This window comes from Branchiostoma belcheri, unplaced genomic scaffold, assembly GCF_001625305.1.
Source record: "Branchiostoma belcheri isolate BF01 breed outbred unplaced genomic scaffold, Haploidv18h27 scaffold31, whole genome shotgun sequence".
NCBI classification, from domain to species: Eukaryota; Metazoa; Chordata; class Leptocardii; order Amphioxiformes; family Branchiostomatidae; genus Branchiostoma; species Branchiostoma belcheri.
The window spans coordinates 2,693,688-2,710,457 of record NW_017803921.1 but is presented as its reverse complement, the minus strand read 5'-3'; the positions used below and the strand labels follow the sequence as shown (position 1 = coordinate 2,710,457).

Genomic DNA, 16,770 nt, shown 5'->3' with positions numbered 1-16,770 from the left:
ACAGTTTTGTCATTGTCTAGGTGAATTTTGTCTAAATTCAATAAGGACTGAAGAAATTGGTTATGTATACCCAGAAAGATGTGTATTGGTTGAACTGAAGTGGAAGTGCATCAGAAGAATACGTGATCAGAGTTTTGGCATTGATGTTACACCATTATGCTGACAATATATTTAAGCAAGGGCATGTTAGGGGCATGATTTTGCTGTGAATAATGAAGATCTGTCGTGAGATGGACCATCATCAAATAATGTACAGAGCAAGACAAGACTACCAACAATGCATGTAATGTGAAAATTTCCAAAGCAAGCAGGTCTCCTTTGTACTGTAGCTGTTGTGGGTTCTGACTCTGAAAGGCTTTTGGAGCTGAAGCCACCAATGTAGCCTGGTCCCTTTGTTGTTCTAGTGGGGTGATTTGCCTATAAAAAGGTAGTACAGTCTGCTCTACCTACAACAAAAGAAGATGGCAATTCAATTAGTCCTCACAGTTGGCACACACGTGACAATGACTTCAATAGGTATTGTTCCAAATAGACTCGTGTGAAAGTAAAGACGATTTGACACTATCTTAATCTATTGCAAACAAATGATGCTAATCATTATTGGAGACCAGGAAGGATCATGGGGATGTGGAAATAGAAAACAAAACTTACTTCAAGGGTAAAGAAAAGATTCGTATCACAAAAACAGTTGACAGAAGCAATTGTAGCGTAACAGAACAAGCTATTTATCCAGAGAAAGACACACCTTCTTACCTAATCCCTTCATCAGATTAAACGATTAAAGAAGCAAATAGTCTGCAAAAACAAGGCAATCATAATTGCCAAAAGAACAGTGCTTTGCCTTGCCTTGCAAGACATAACAAAGATTGCTGTCTGCATTGCTTGTTTGAGAGAGTTGTTGTTTATAGCTCTAGATTAATCCCTATGTAGCAGTTTCCTAATTTGGACCATTGTTGGCATTGGAAACTGATGAAGAGAAGTGGCAGTTTGCATATGGTTTGGTGTCTACAGACTGGACATAAAACTGTACTGTTGGCATCTCTGATGATAAGTGTTACCATCTGTAGTGTAGGAACTGAAAGATTGCCCAGGTTATTTTCTATATTGTAATATATAAAAAAGGATTGCATTTAAGTGGAAGATGGTCATGCTTATAAAGGACATGGAAATTAAACATTTTCATCTTAATTGAGGTGCCTAAGGAATCCCAGAGCAACAGTCTGAATTTCCCATGACCTCTGAACTATGGTTTTGCGTCATGGGTCAACCTTTGGGGCATTTTATGACACAAGACACAAACAAGCAAGTAACAATTTTTGATAGTAATGTAAAATATAGATATAAAAAAAATAATATACCTGCTGTGGTCCTTTGCTTGTCTTGGGACACAGATCAACTGAGTAACTAATGCAGTGGAAACTTCTGTCTCATAGTTTCTTACTAGTCTACTGACCCATTTTAGACTGGGAATGGTACACCATTCCAAAACCCTTCGAAACTCTTCGCCACTGGTAGTGGTTTTCATTTAAATGATTTAGACAGACCTGTGTCGCCAGATATAACTTGAACATAACATAACTTATTAGCCTATCATTAGCATATGTTCCATGACCTGCTCTTACCGTTTCATGAAATGGTTTCAACTTTGGACGCACCAGGAAGTGTTTTGGGGCCCCTGTTGCAGAGTTGCACATGCAGAACCAGGGTGGAGGTGATTTTGAGTCATGGAAAACCGTTACAGTACCATTTTTTTCCTCTTTAAGACTGGTAACGTTTCCTGGGCCCAAAACAGGTTAACCATTCCCAGTCTAAAGTGGGCCTTTGATGTCTTCATCCCTTCCTGTAGAGATGACAGAGACTGCATGCTATCTGCCCATTGGGTGGCGTGATGGATGCCTGGCTCAATCCTCCATGGAGAATTAGCACAGGCACAGTGACATTGGTTATAAAATATTCAGGTGTGGGTGGAGGGGCTGAAAAGTGCAGACTGGCATATGTTTGCTCATGGTTGTCATAAAGCCAGCATTATCTCTCGCAGCATCTTAATTGCCTCTGACCCTCTAGGTAGGTAAAAACATAAACCATGAAGAAGTAACATATAAAGCTGACTATTGAAGAACTTTTATTATATCTCAGAATGATAAATACGAATCAGTCAACAACTTGCCCGTTAATAAGAGGCAGTATCAAACCAATGCAGTACTGTTGTATGTTTGTGTGTCTCATGGTGCACGTCTAATGTGTGGACAAGAAATTTATTACTGTTAAAGTTTTGGTTTTACATGTGTGAAACATGTTGTAAAATGTTCCAAACTTAGCTCTGCTATGGGCTCAAATTTGTTGGACAATTACAGCAGGGATAGGGCTGATTATGTTTTGGACAGCATTCACAGCAATCTAATACAGCAAGCTGACTTTTTTCTGTGCCATACTTTGTTGTTTATAATAGTTGTCTGCAATCAGGCAAGTCAGGGCGATTTGTGGTCCCAGAAGAATGCGAGCATCACCATTGGCACTGGGATAGGATGTCATAAAACACATGGTTGTTGTCCAACTAGCCTCTGGTGATACATTCTGTTTTAATGGCTTCACTCAAGGGAGGATAGAGTTTTGCCAAATGAAGTCAGATTTCTGGAAATCATGGGTTGTTGATACATGTATCTGCATCCAAAGATAGGTTGGCACCGTTCACATACTTTGTACTTAGTATTCAAATTGTTGCAAAAGTATGTGGTAATCGTTCCTTACAATAGTCTTAAAGTTAAAGTCGAATACTTAAGTACCTACTGACGTTTTCAAACACTTGTTACAGTGAACAGTTTCAGTCACTTCCCTCTTTTACGCATAGGCAATATATGTGTAACCAGTTAGTCCAAATGAAGTAGAATGAGTCATGAAGATTGGAATGGCCCCCTTCATTACTTGGCTTCAAATGGTAGGGTTTTGCAAGCCCTTAGAGACCACATAAATCTAAATGCTCTGGTGGCAAGGATTCTGCTTGTTAGCTAATCTTATGCAGTGCTGTTTTTCATTCAAATTTATTTACTAAGAAGGTGCAATACGATGGATTTGACTAATACTAACTTGAGAGAAATGTTTTATTGTAAAAAGCCTTGAATGCACATTTCTAGTAAGTAACAACTGATTCTGCTACTATTAAAATCCCTATTGGCCGGCCTTGTTACCTGTGTCATTATAGCTATTTATCAAAAGATACACCGTATAACCTTTTCACAAAAAGATTGTACAGTGTATGCATGTAATTTATTATGTAGTAAACAGTAGCTTTCTTTGTTACTTGGAGTGTCTACTAACTTGAAAAGATGCATCAAAGTATAAACACATTTGGAAGTACATGTTCTTTTATGCTCCTTGTTTGAAATTTTTGTGTATTGCATATGCCTGATTTTTCTACCAAAACTTTTTTTGTATCTCGCTACCTTTGGAAGCCTGGTTTATGACACCGATCTAACCCATTCCAGGCAGTGCCTGCTGCCTATAAAACAGGGATCATCATGAAATTTCATGACGTACCATAGGAGGCACTAGTTTGTAACAGATGGTTTGACATGTAATGATGTGTGTTGTCCCCCCTATTTTGTGGGGAGGACTTATCCATGTAATGACAGCAGGACACCAGATGAGGGGAAGATGTCAGCAAGATTATAATGGTTACTGCTAGTTATCTAGTAAATCATTATCTTACCACTCAAAATGTGTTATTGGTGCATATTAAAGTCATTATCACTGTGGAAAACAGAAAGAGAAGTACAATTGAAAAACATTATGGTATACCTTCTATTCACTTTGTTTATGCAAGCCATTCTTTAGCGGGATTGCAAATGTTGGGAAAAGTGCCAGTACTGGGGGCGTTTTGATTACACTGACATGATGTTTTATTCACTGTGGAGTCTCGGCTGTGTACTTTGTATTCTGGGGCCTGACTGGCAAAACTCACAGGTTAACCTCTTTTATTTATAAACACAGTTTATTTAAGGAATTTGCCTTGCAAATAACTGCAAGATGTGTGCTTGTGTGTTTGCAAGGGAATAAGGACATGATTAATGCCAGGACACCATGGATATATATATGAATGTCGATGTCCATGTCAGTATGGCTGTAGTAAATAATTGAAGGAAGGGGTTTAGAATGCAATTCAATAAAAGCAGAAAGTAGTCGTTTGTTTCAATTTCTGCACCCCTTTATCAAATCCTAGTATGTTTCTTATTGATATTGATGACTGCAATCAAGGTATCTATATCCATACCCTTTTACGTATTTGTCAGGAGTGACTTGAAGTGATCATTTGTATAAGTAAAGGAATGTTGTCGCTGGAATGTGATAAATTATTTTTACATATAGGTACCATCTGCCTCTCCCAGGTACAAATGAATGGGATATCCCTGGAGACCAGAAACCAATGGATATGAATTAAAGGATGGTTTTCAATGATAATCACTGGTAGAAGCTCAGGTGCTCCATTTTACTTTCACTAGTTTTAAGGGATGGGGGCTTCCAGACAAGTGGGGGGGGGGGCATCTCTGCAATCTTTTACGGTGTATATTTTGCTGTATATATTTATATATGTATATGCATAGCCAAAATATTCTCAGCTCTGTCAAAACAGCAGAATGACACCTTTGTACAGTTGTCAGTAGGAAGGAAATTACTTAAAAAAAGAATTGTGTGAAAGCAAGATGATTTACATGTAGCAATCTTTGTACATGAATATAGCTACCACTCAGTTGCAAGTTAAAAGTTGCTGAGATATTGTCTGAATCTATCGACTCACTGATCCATAGACTTTGCAATAGCTGCTACATGATGTAATCCAGTCCCAGACAAGTTTCCTGCTAATTCAGCATTGTTCCAGTCACGGAGTCAATAATTTTCACCCTATTACAAGACCCATTTGCACCTGATATTTAGCGATAATGACCCAAACTTTTCATACAGTAACAGTTGGCAACCAGCCTGACATTGTTACGACTGCAGTGCAAGCTATGCCCTATTTTCTGGGTAGTTTACAGCCTATGTGTGAGAACACATTTCAGTCACATGTCATGGAAATTTGTTAATGAGTCAGCAGTAGTTGCGTGACCTCACATTATTAGCTGCAATTTAGCTTGTACCTGCATATTTATGTATTAACTGACGTAACTGATTATTGTGCATCTAGGTTCACCGATTCTGTCTTTTGCATATAAGTATGTAAATCACCGTAGCAAATGTTTGTGGTCTGAGAAAAATGGACTTGTTCACAGGACTATAGTATGTGTTCGCGGTGGTGGCAGGTGCAGCAAAAAGAAAAGTCAGCAAATTATATGTTCATGGTAATGATAAGTTCGCGGTACAGTAGGGAATGCGAAAAACACAAATATAAAAAATTGTGATTTACAGTACCTAGATTCAAGATAAGAGCTTTCACATGAAACCGAGTCTTTCTGACATCCTTAACAATGTATAAAGATAGTTGAAAACTGAACGCTTTGGAATTTTGTTTATTTGGAATAACAGTCCTAAAGTAAGTGATACTGTTTCCCCCTCCATATTTGTTTGTTGAAAGAACACCAGTAGACTTTGTACCTATATTGAAGTATTAAGGTAGCAAAGGTCAGCCAGTCTGTGCAGACCACCTTTGAGAAATTTTCCCTCCAAGCATTCGCTCTTTTTACAAAACAGAACAACGTCACCCAGAAATAGCTAGAACCAGCCTTCAGTGCCACCAGTGACATGACATTTTTGTCTCACAGTCACATATGTGTCATAGGATTAATACAACTTGAAGAGTGACCAGAAAAGTTACTTTGAAAATCCAGTGTTTCCACCTTGAAATTGCTTTGGATGCCTTTAACATGTCTGGACCCCAAGGGAAAATGTCTTGTGTGTTATGGGCTTCCCAATTTTGGGTATAGGATTTCATTTGTCTGGAGTATAAAAACGCGTGTCTGCTAAATTTCAGAAAGTCTCTTGCTGGTTTATCCTGAGGTTAATTTACAAAATAGGCCATAGGTTAAAGGACTCCAAGCCCAAAGTAAGGGGGCAGCACAGGTCACTGCACCAGGTAGTGGTGCTGTGGCCAGAATAACTACCTTGTCAGGGAAGTCCAAAGAACAATAAATCAAGCTACACTACATAAACAAGGCCCATATAAATCGATTTTAAATGTGGTTGACTGAATTCAGCTGAAAATAGTAAAGACAGCTGCTGTTCATGTGATATCCCTTCCATAGCATCGGCCAAACAGTTCCAGTTGTTTCTTATCGGTTCCATTCTGAATGTCTGCTATAGACTTTTTCCTTTTCAAGACAGTCTGATATTGACATTTTTATTAATTAACCTTGAGATGATACAAAAATGGTGGAGGTATAGCCCACCCTCCAACAGTATATTAACTGCATTAGGTGATGTCTGAATACTACTATACATAATCCATACTTTACCCCTAGGTAAGAATTATCCTATCTATTATTTAAAAGTTCTATGTGTATGGTCGATAACACAGTTAGGTCAGTTACTCCTGGAAGGGTGGGGCTTGGTAATCACGATAAAATCAATAACAGAACTGTTTTATACAGGTATCCATTTTGAAATACAAGTTGTTTTTTCAGAAAGAACAACATCTTAACTGAAAGTGATAATACTATTGTACTAATATTTGGTGTTTCATTCTAAATTACTGCATAAAACGTCAAAATAGCATATTGATAAGTCCTTATAATACTCAGTTTTAATTGATTGGCCATTGACTCAAGCAACTGTACAAATATCACTTCAGGCATTGTAGTCAGATAGCTGCTTCACTGTAACATTGTACTGTCATCTGATTATACATTACCTATTAACACCTCTGTGCTTTGTGTAGAGCGGTGCACGAAACACCTGTGTTTTAATGACTGTGGATATTTCATAGTCAATGAAAGATATCTTCCTAAGGATGACACCTTTTCACCTGTCTATAGCCATCTTCTGTAAAATCACTGTGTGTACGGTACACAACTACCAGACCTAGGCCTGCAATTTTGACAGTTTAGCAGGTAGGCGTAATATTTGTTCAGGTATGACGTCACCTTACTGCCTCCAGTAGCAGACAGGTATGGCAAAGGGTGTTATAGACATTGTTGTTATTGACACTTCATCTTAGGCCTGGAAAAATTAATGTTGTGTTTCCAGTTTCAGTCCTGAAAAGAATAGGGTCAGTAGGTAGGTATTTTCTTCATCTAAAATGATCCAAATAAAGTTTAACAATGCATCAAGACTGATGCACCTGTTGGAAGGACCTGTTCACCTGTTAGTGGGAAAAAGTCTAATTTTTAAAAATCCAAATGGCCGATTCATTATTGATGTTACATAAAAGTAGTATCTGTCTTAGGTGAATATGTAACAGGTACCCTGGTATTGCCCTTCAGCAATGTCAATTAGGACAGGAGTTTGAAGGAAAATCAATTTGAAATTGTGCGTTAGTCATTTCAGTGCAAGCTTTGATATGAATGTAGCCTGACGATTTGGAGAGGGCAGAATTTCCAGAGGTTGATGTCCCTCAGTAGATGGTGACGTCAATGGGAGTAGTGCGTCGCTCGCTCACGCAGGCATCACGCAAGTCCCATGCAAGCAGAAACACATTAGCAGCAATCTATCAAAGCTGTTCATTAACATATCTAGAAGCTGGATGATATATTGTAGTCTGGCTGATTCACTGTCTGCTTCTGTATTCCTCATACTCAAAAGCGTTTTCCCTGATTGTGTTTCTAGTGGAAAGCCAATTGGGCCAATTTTTGCTAAAATGATTGCTTTCATTATGGATTCATTTTAACAATTTAGTATAAAAACTAGCATTCCAAAATGGCGTCTAAAGGTATCAAATATCCAGGGCTCGAAAGACTTTTGACTGCGTACCTGCACCAGACAAATTTACGTGCATCACTCAGAACTTGGATCACATTAAAAACTGTTCTGAAGCCATTGACATTATTTCTTTTTCTCTTCATAGATGTTAACAGTTCATACAACCAATGAAAATCCACATTCATATATGTTCCATGGTCCATGTAAAGCCAGTACATGGACCAGTGCAGGATAGGTGCAGGTAGACATCAGAAATACCTGCAATTTTACCTGCATATGCACTCAGTGTTTCGAGCCCTGCACATCTGATACAGCATGCTATGACAGCCTTCAGTGCGTCACCAGACACATTCTATGGCTACGATAAAATCAGAATCCACTAGGTTGTTATCTGCTTTCTTGCTTTCTCTGCATGTGTGATGCGCCTGACTAGAGACACACTTTGATGAGGTGCTATTTCCAAGATGTGGTTAGTTGAATCATCTCCAGTAAAATTTCCTCTCCCCACCATGATGCAAATCCCAGCAGGCTGATTAGCATGTCAGTCAGCAAATCTCACCAGAGGGTCTCTCACACATTCACAACTGTCAGCTGCAGTATGCCTTCTCAATGCCAGAAATACTTCTTTAACAAGACGTCAGGAATGTCATGACGATCCCAGTCACACTTGTGTTCATGTTGTCAGTAGCAATTTATAGACTCTGGAACCAAAAACTGATCAGCGTTCACCCCAGACCCATAGTTTGAAATAACTCTCAGGAAAGGGTTAGTTGAAGAAATTCCCATTGGACAGAAATTATCTACAGAATGCACAGAAGTTAAAGACCGGAACACTAATCTTTCAAGCTGCACTATATAACAAATTACCAGCCTAAGGTCTTGAAACAACAGAGATCAATTGGTATAATGTAAAACAATGTAACCAGATGTATATTTAGCATCTACAGTTGCACCTGTTGCCAAGTGCCAATGTATCAACATTTGGGTCTTAACCTCTCACCCTTAAAAATATGGCTGAAATCAGTTATTGCAATATGAAATGAAACATGGTTTATGTGTTTAATAAAGTAGGACAGTTACTTTTTTCTTTATTTTGGCATGCCATGTTCATAACGCTTTCATTTGTGATAACTTTTCCATTTGTCTTTAAAAAAGCATTCTTTTTACATTAGTATCACAACAGGGGGACCTATTGTTGCATAAAGGTGTATAGGTCACCAGTTGATTGATTTAGGGTTTTGATCATTTGATATTTGCTAACAAAGGTTGACAGTCAAACTCAAACCTAGGAAAATTTTGAAATCTTAAACCTCTTTGTCTATTGCCTGCATTTTGACAGGAAAATTTTGCTCATAAACTAAGCTTAGTTTAGTCTCTTTGCATATCTATACACGTCGATTTGGGGCAAAATTTTTGTCTTGTCATCGGGTGGGTGACATTGGCTAGAACACTGCCCGGTAATGTATCAAGTTCAACATACACAGTTACAGTACTTGTTTGGCGAGCTACCTGTACATAAGTAAATTCTGCCAAAACAATAGTTCCCCTTGTACCTAGAACCAATACTGTTTCAATATGACTCAACAGTACAGAAACAGTGTTGGCTCCAGGTATTGCAAGAGGACTTTCATGGTGATGTCAAAGTCCACTACCAGACAGTCACATGACCAGGCCAGACAGGATGTAGCAGTTTGTGTATGTACAGCTTATACTTAACCTTCTCCCTGCTGACACATCAGTGTACCACACAAATTTGGTGCATGGATAGTCCCTCAGCATGGAAAAGGTTAATTTGCCTACTGACTGAGTCACATTTTTGTGAGAAGATTAATTCTAAATAACATCTTTATATCGTAAGTAAGTATCTTTATAGAGATTCAGTTGGATCTAGAGGCTGCTTTTATGTAGTCTTTGTGTCTTTATTAGCCATTAATATTTGATGATAAAATCGCAACGTCCTGCCCCTGAACAACATTATAATCAACATATTTTGACCCATAGGAATAAAACAGAAGATGTATTGTCCCCCATTGAAAATATACGTGCAAGTTCACACGCAGACTTAGTAATTTCCAATGTGTCCTTTCCCGTTATACCATTATACTGCCTGTGCTCTTGCTTTCTACTCAATAAGAAAGCACCATAAATGGTAATCTGGGTGCCACTGGTACCACGTCTCATGACTCATTTTGTTTTAACTCCTAATAGACCCACTCCATCACCGGCTGTGTGTCCAGAATATTAAATGCAGCCGTGTAAAATACCAATTCGCGGTAATTTGTAGTTGGGCTTCCACTCAAATTTGCCCCATCAAAAGCTCCAGCGATGCAGTGCTGCATTGACCTCAGGCTAGAGATAAGGTGTCCTTGGTAGAATCCAGCCCAGTGATCCATGTTACTGTTCCATCATGTTCAATCTAGATGGAAGTATCTTATTTGTAAAAACCATAAACAGATCAACTGATGATATAACCTTGAAGATTCAGATTGTGAAGATTCATATCTGAAAGTGTAGGTACATTTGTGTTTGTTGTAATTCCCTAACAAAATTGCTGAAATCAAAGCAGCATTGCCACATGAAAGAACATTATTACAAAGGATACCCAGGTACATTCTGACTCCCAAAGATCACAGGAAAACTGGCAATGCACATCAAGCAACACGTGTACCTTATCAGTATTCATGTCACTTTCGCTTCCCATCTAGGGCTCTTGTATGTATTTGAAGACTTGGAATGGCAGAATGTACAAATTTCACATGCATGTTGTAGCTTATGTCAAGCATTCTAATCAGTCATTTGACTTACTCAAGGGTACTGCACTGAAATTTAAGTTTACAAATGTTTCTTTAGAGAGGTTAATTAATGATGACATGAATTCTATACAAAAATGTCCTTGTTAATACTCAGTGCAGTATTTACGAAACAAAATAATTTTGTACAATAAATATTATGATAGGTCAATGAATCTGTGAACTTGGTGAAGTGTAACAGTTCAGTATCAGTATAGTGCTTGTATATATATACTTCACAATCCTATCCTGTTGTCTTAGACTAGGATTCCACTGGGCGCTAACAAGCTAGAAGTGTTTTCCACATTCCACAACAGTTTAGCAAACCTGGAGCTGTCATCAGCCCCACATGCTCAGGTCAGCCACAGGTCAACATTTACAGCCTGGACACCTCCTCATGTTTCTCCCTACAGTCCACATTTAGATTAGATGATGTCAGGACTGGGCCACCAACACACAGCACCTGCTATATGAGGACAAGGAAGAACCTGACTGCATAGTTTAGATAGGAAACAGTCTGTTTATTGTGTAACAGTGGGGTTCAATCCCTACCAACTGACCTGTCTAACACTACAGATCTGGACTGTATTATGTATAGCCTAGCAGTTGGTGCGTTGGGTTCTTAACTTGGTGGGAGAACCGGAGAAGGGCATCATAACATTGCAACAGGTAGTTAATAAATACCAGGACATAGAAAGAACCAAAGCATGTTTTAAGGCAAAATGTCACGGTCATTGTTCCCTGTCAGTCTTTCATACAGATTGATTATTGTAAGGTCATGGTGGACTTTAAAAAAATAAAACCAAGAGAACATAATGGTTGTTGTTGCAGTTCACCTGTGATCTGTTTATTCTGCACAACAGACAAAATTCAATACTACCCAGGCTGTTTTCCTTGGATCAAGTGCTATATATAGGAATTACAATGTATGTTTCTACTGTTGAACTTGTAAGAGAACACAGTTCTTTGCAACAATGGTATTGTGAATGCAGTCTATTGTCAACATTACCTGTTAGTACATTTTCTCACACAACTGTAATCAATAGTACTGTACTGTAGGCAGATGGCTTTCCATACCCAATACATATTATAGAATCAATGGACTAGAAATGTCTGGTCCAACAACTAAGAATCTTGCTACCAGTGTTTCCTATGGGGAAAATCCTGAGCATCAGTACAAACAATGCCCCCATTCTGTCCTTAATAGCTCTCACATGTGGTAGCCAGAAAGGGATCTCCACTGTGAAATTGCAGAAAACAGATACCTTTCTACAGCTTACAGGGGCGCATGATTACTGCTAAATAGACTACCCTAGCCTTACAACAAGCTCATTGTATGAAGTAATGGAAAAGCATCCCCCTGCAGTCTTTCCCAGTGGGGGCATGATTTTAAAGTCTATAATCCTTCTCAAAATGTCACAGCAATTTTAGGGGCTTACCCTGTTGTAGAGAAGGGATCATAAGACCATATGTATTGCAGAGCCTGTTGTAAATAAAGAGAACTAACTAAAAGAGGAGCTGATGATTTTGTGTTTGAAGAAAGGATTGGAAAATTTATTTGGTTAGGTAACAAAGTTCACAGTTCAAATTTGATGATGCACATAAGTTGTGCAAAGGGCTGCAAAGACAAGAAAGGTTACGGTCTAATTATTATTAGCAAATTATTAATGTTTTGATATTGATTACATTTTTACATTGTTTCCTCCATAATGACATAATGTATAGAACACATTAATTGTAGTTATTTTATTTTAGTGTGTTTAAGTCATAGACACAGTCTTTCTCAAATTCAATCTTACGCAAACTGAAATGGCAAAGGTCAACCTTACCGCCCCCCCCCACACACACACACAGTTGTCTGCGCTTGCAATGTTTTGAACTTTGAAAGTGTTCGTAAAACTAAATTGTCATGTGTTGTGTTGTGTTGCAGGGCAAAGTATTTACCTTTGACAGAGTATTCAAGCCAACAACAACACAAGAACAAGTCTACAACCTCGCCGCCAAAGCTATCGTCAAAGGTCTGTTGACATTTTGCCATAGCATAATTTATCATCATCATCATATTATTATTTGTAAGATGCAGCAAAAAAGTTCCTCTGATTAATTAAGAACCAGATTCTGAACATGTAAGACATTTTGTTTTTTTTTTAGTATTTCTTGTATTTGCATTATTTTTAATGCTATGTTATCTTCATGTTTTTGATGCAGATGTACTGGAAGGCTACAATGGAACAATATTCGCCTATGGGCAGACGTCCAGTGGGAAAACACACACAATGGAGGTAAGGGAGATAGAGTTTACGGACTCTATCCCTGTTCAAGCTTACTGCTAAAAAAAGCACTTTTGCAACAGCCCTTGACAGGGCCAAATTAAGGAGAAACTCAATAATAGATGGCAGAATAAAACTAAGAAGACAGAAGCCTCCAAAAGGATTGCCTGGTAGCTTACTTAGCGTTAGATTAAGGAAATTCATCTTCATTTATGATGCCCATTAAGTACCTTAAGAGGATTAAAGGAGAAAAGGTTTAGAAGTAGCCATGCATTCTGGAGAACATTAATTGTGAGGCTGATCTGAATAAAGGGATAGAAAATCAGTAGCTGATGAAGTACAGAGTAAAATTTGGATGGCCAGAGAACTGTACGGGAAATCATAAGGGGTTGTAAGAAGCAGCCTTGTGAATATCAACAATCCGTCATTGAATAAAGAGACTCTTGTTACACTTCCAAGAGGTTAGTTCAGCCAATGTTTTGGTGACTGTCTGTCACCTTCCTGACTGGTTCATATTGCACAGCACAGGTGTTGCTGCAATAGACAGTCACCAAAACTTCGACTGAAAAAACCTTTTTGTTGTGTAAAAAGAGTCTCTTTATTTCGTGACTTACCAACCAGATGAAACTATTCACAAATATTAACGTTGTTTCATATTATTTTCTTTTTGTTTCAACTAGTGTTCCTGGCATAACCCTCAATTGATAAAGATATTAAAGTTACTAACAGAAAAAAATGTTTTGTAAATTGCCTTTTTCTTTATACATTTGTACAAAAAATAAAAGCTATTCAAGAAAACACAATAATTATTTCTTTAACCAAGTCAGGGTTGTCTTTGGCCCTTGTCCCACTAGGATAAGATTGTCCGGATGGAGGTGAATAAACTGACGACAGGCTTTAATCCCGTCAACTTTACCCCAGTGGGAACGCTCCCAATCCAACTCGGTTCATGTTGGTACAGATCAGAAAGGATCCACCTCGTGAGGCCAATGTCCAGACAATTTTATCCTACTGGAAAAAGGGCCTAAGTTGTGGAAAGTAAAAAAAATTACATGTGGATCAGTGAAATCCAAGTCCAAGCTATACTCTGTACTTGTATGTGACTGTACTGACCCCCGTGTACGTTCCAGGGTGTACTACATGACTTTTCACAGCGGGGCATCATTCCGCGTATTGTGGACGACATCTTCAACCATATCTACAGTATGGATGAAAACCTTGAGTTCCATATAAAGGCAAGTGGTAGACAAAGCAACAAGAACGAAGCAGTGTCTTCCACAGCTTTAGAAAACAGCATGGTGAACATCATCCTGCCTCTTCAGTCCTTCATTTGTTATCCATCCTCCCCATATTGTGTTTTTCTACAAACTTTTTCATATTCGAATGAAAGCTCATCTCTGTTGGTAGAATCCATAGTTGTAGAGTTTAGTTCCAACATAAGACAGGAACTCAGCGAGTTGATCATACATCTGATGAAGGTTGAGATCATCTGAAAAGAGTTTCTTTTTTGTGTGAGTTCAAACTTTACAACTATAGATTGTATATATTCCGGCCCATGTTCTTCCATCTGATTTCACACAAGTAAGACACTGTCTTGGTTGTTTCAACCCCTTAATTTTTTAGTCCAGCTTACAAAGAGCTTTTCCCCCCATACATGTACCTCACCATGCTGTTAAAAAGACTTGTGGAAGACACTGCAGTGTTGTAGGTAAGGCTCTAACCATGGAGCTGTCTACGCTTCCCTCCGCAGGGCGTCCTCCACGATCCAATCCAGCGTGGCATCATCCCTCGCATCGTTGACGATATTTTCAACCATATCTACAGTATGGATGAAAACCTTGAGTTCCATATCAAGGTAGGTGGTGGTTCGGGTCGGTAACTGTCATCGCCTTTCTCACAGCTGGAGTGTCCCTGTCCTGGCTCAAGCATGGAAGCAGATCGTTCACAAGCACACAGAACCATACTGTAAATCACTCTATATTCGCAGTACTTTTATATTTGCGGTTTTTGTGGTCACTTAACTGTGAATTTATCATTACCGTGAACAAATATTTTGCTGACTCTCTTTTTTTTGCACCTGCTACCACCACAAACACATAGTTCCATTTTTTTCAGAATGCGAAATTTTGATACTGCGAATATAAAGTGATTTACAATATTCAATTAACTCATTAGGACGATGCCAGCAAAGAAAACATATTTGTCACTACAGCAAGTAAAACAATTCAATTTATTTGTAAATAGTATTAGATAGTACTGACTGGAAAAAAAGAGAAGTTTCTACTTGTACCTACCCAGTTTAATTTTTTTTCATTTCTTCTGGCACAGTCCTTAGTTTATGTATGTTGTTTTCAAAACATTGATGCTACACCTTACTTTTTTTAAAGGTAGATTATTTCCTGTGCTTTCTTTCCATCCAGGCATGCGTGTTTTGTGTGAGGACCAGCTTTATCATCCTGATCTGTTTTATGGCATATGTTTGCACTGCTGAATGTGTTGAAATGTTTTATTTCCTATTGTATTGTTGCACATGATATCCATTATGAATATTGCTGTTTTCTTTTCTATTCATTTGTTGTCGGATTAGATGGTGTGATACACATTGTTCTAGCCAGCGTCCATCTTTCTGTCATTTGACAGACACCAATCTGTCATCTTTGATGGCCAAAAATCAGCATGCAAAGATATTGAAAGTGATGTCAGTAAACAAAGTGAAGTCTACCTGCAAAATTTGACCCTCAATAGCATTTCAGAGTGCCAAGATTTTGGAATTATCCCAGGGGAGTTTGCCTTTCCCCTGTGCTTTGGCACTCCGCATGATGTTACATCAACCAAAGTTTGATGACAAAAAAATTCAGGGTGGCTAGAACACTGGTGATACCTTATGTGTATTTTTGTCATCCTGTTTATGAAAAGGGTTCCTTTTATTTTACTTCCCAACAAACTTACAGAAATTCAAATCTGTTGCAAAAATATAAAACTAAAAAAAATATCATGGAAGGTTGTATGTTGGTGGTGTGATATACCGGTAAATGTTGCATGGCTTTTCATACGACTTAACTTTTGATCCATTTTTCCCAAAAGGTGTCATATGTTGAAGTTTACATGGACAAAATTAGAGACCTACTCGATGGTGAGTGTTTGTACTTGGTGTTAGTTGGTGGGGGCTGACTTCTTCCTTCCCTCTTCTTTCTTCCTCACTACAGGTTTCTTATTTTGAAATTTACATGGACAAAATTAGGGATCTCCTGGATGGTATGTTTGTACTATTTCTTCTCTGATTGCAGTGCTTCTTTAACCTTCTCCCTGCTGCCTAACCCTGTAAGAAACACCGATTTGGTGCCTAAAGGTTATTGTCAGCAGGGAGAAGGTTAATGTGTAATGGTGTGCATGCAGCTCTATATAGTTGACTAGTGGGTTAAGGTTGTAATTCGACACAGATTTTGTGTACACACAATTGCGCTAGTTTACTGCTAGTATAGAATAGGCATAGAGCTAGATAGCATAATTTACAATGCATGCTTTGCATGTTTAGAGAAGAGTTAGTTTTGTCACATTGGCCAAACTTATTCAGAATTAAAAAAACTTGAGTGTTTGCCTTGTACAATGACTTATAAGATGTTCAACTTCCTTCCAGTACAAAAGACTAACCTGTCAGTACATGAAGACAAGAATAGGGTTCCCTACGTCAAGGTAAGTTTGTTCACCTTTACTGGGTATTAAAATACCTAAACGTGTTATATAAACCATAATGAAACGAAAAATATTTGCTAGAAGATATTGTTTTTCATATACATGACACTTAAACTTGATTCAAAGTTTTCTTAGAAATGTTGTCTGAAGATTGTTGGATTGGTTCTCAACAG

General features: G+C 38.2%; 1 protein-coding gene across 5 annotated transcripts in view; it reads left to right on the top strand.

The window, feature by feature from the left end:
* The window catches only part of LOC109474537 (kinesin heavy chain-like), a 35,397-nt gene that overhangs the window by 993 nt on the left and 17,634 nt on the right, over nucleotides 1–16,770 (top strand). For 4 of the 5 annotated variants that reach the window (XM_019774862.1, XM_019774863.1, XM_019774859.1 and 1 more), the window contains exons 2-6: nucleotides 12,565–12,652; nucleotides 12,843–12,916; nucleotides 14,035–14,139; nucleotides 16,111–16,159; nucleotides 16,542–16,597. In XM_019774862.1, coding sequence (XP_019630421.1) covers nucleotides 12,565–12,652; nucleotides 12,843–12,916; nucleotides 14,035–14,139; nucleotides 16,111–16,159; nucleotides 16,542–16,597 — 372 coding nt within the window. Of the gene's footprint in view, nucleotides 1–12,564; nucleotides 12,653–12,842; nucleotides 12,917–14,034; nucleotides 14,140–15,988; nucleotides 16,038–16,110; nucleotides 16,160–16,541; nucleotides 16,598–16,770 lie in introns of all 5 variants that reach the window. The other variant, XM_019774860.1, reaches the window with a different exon arrangement.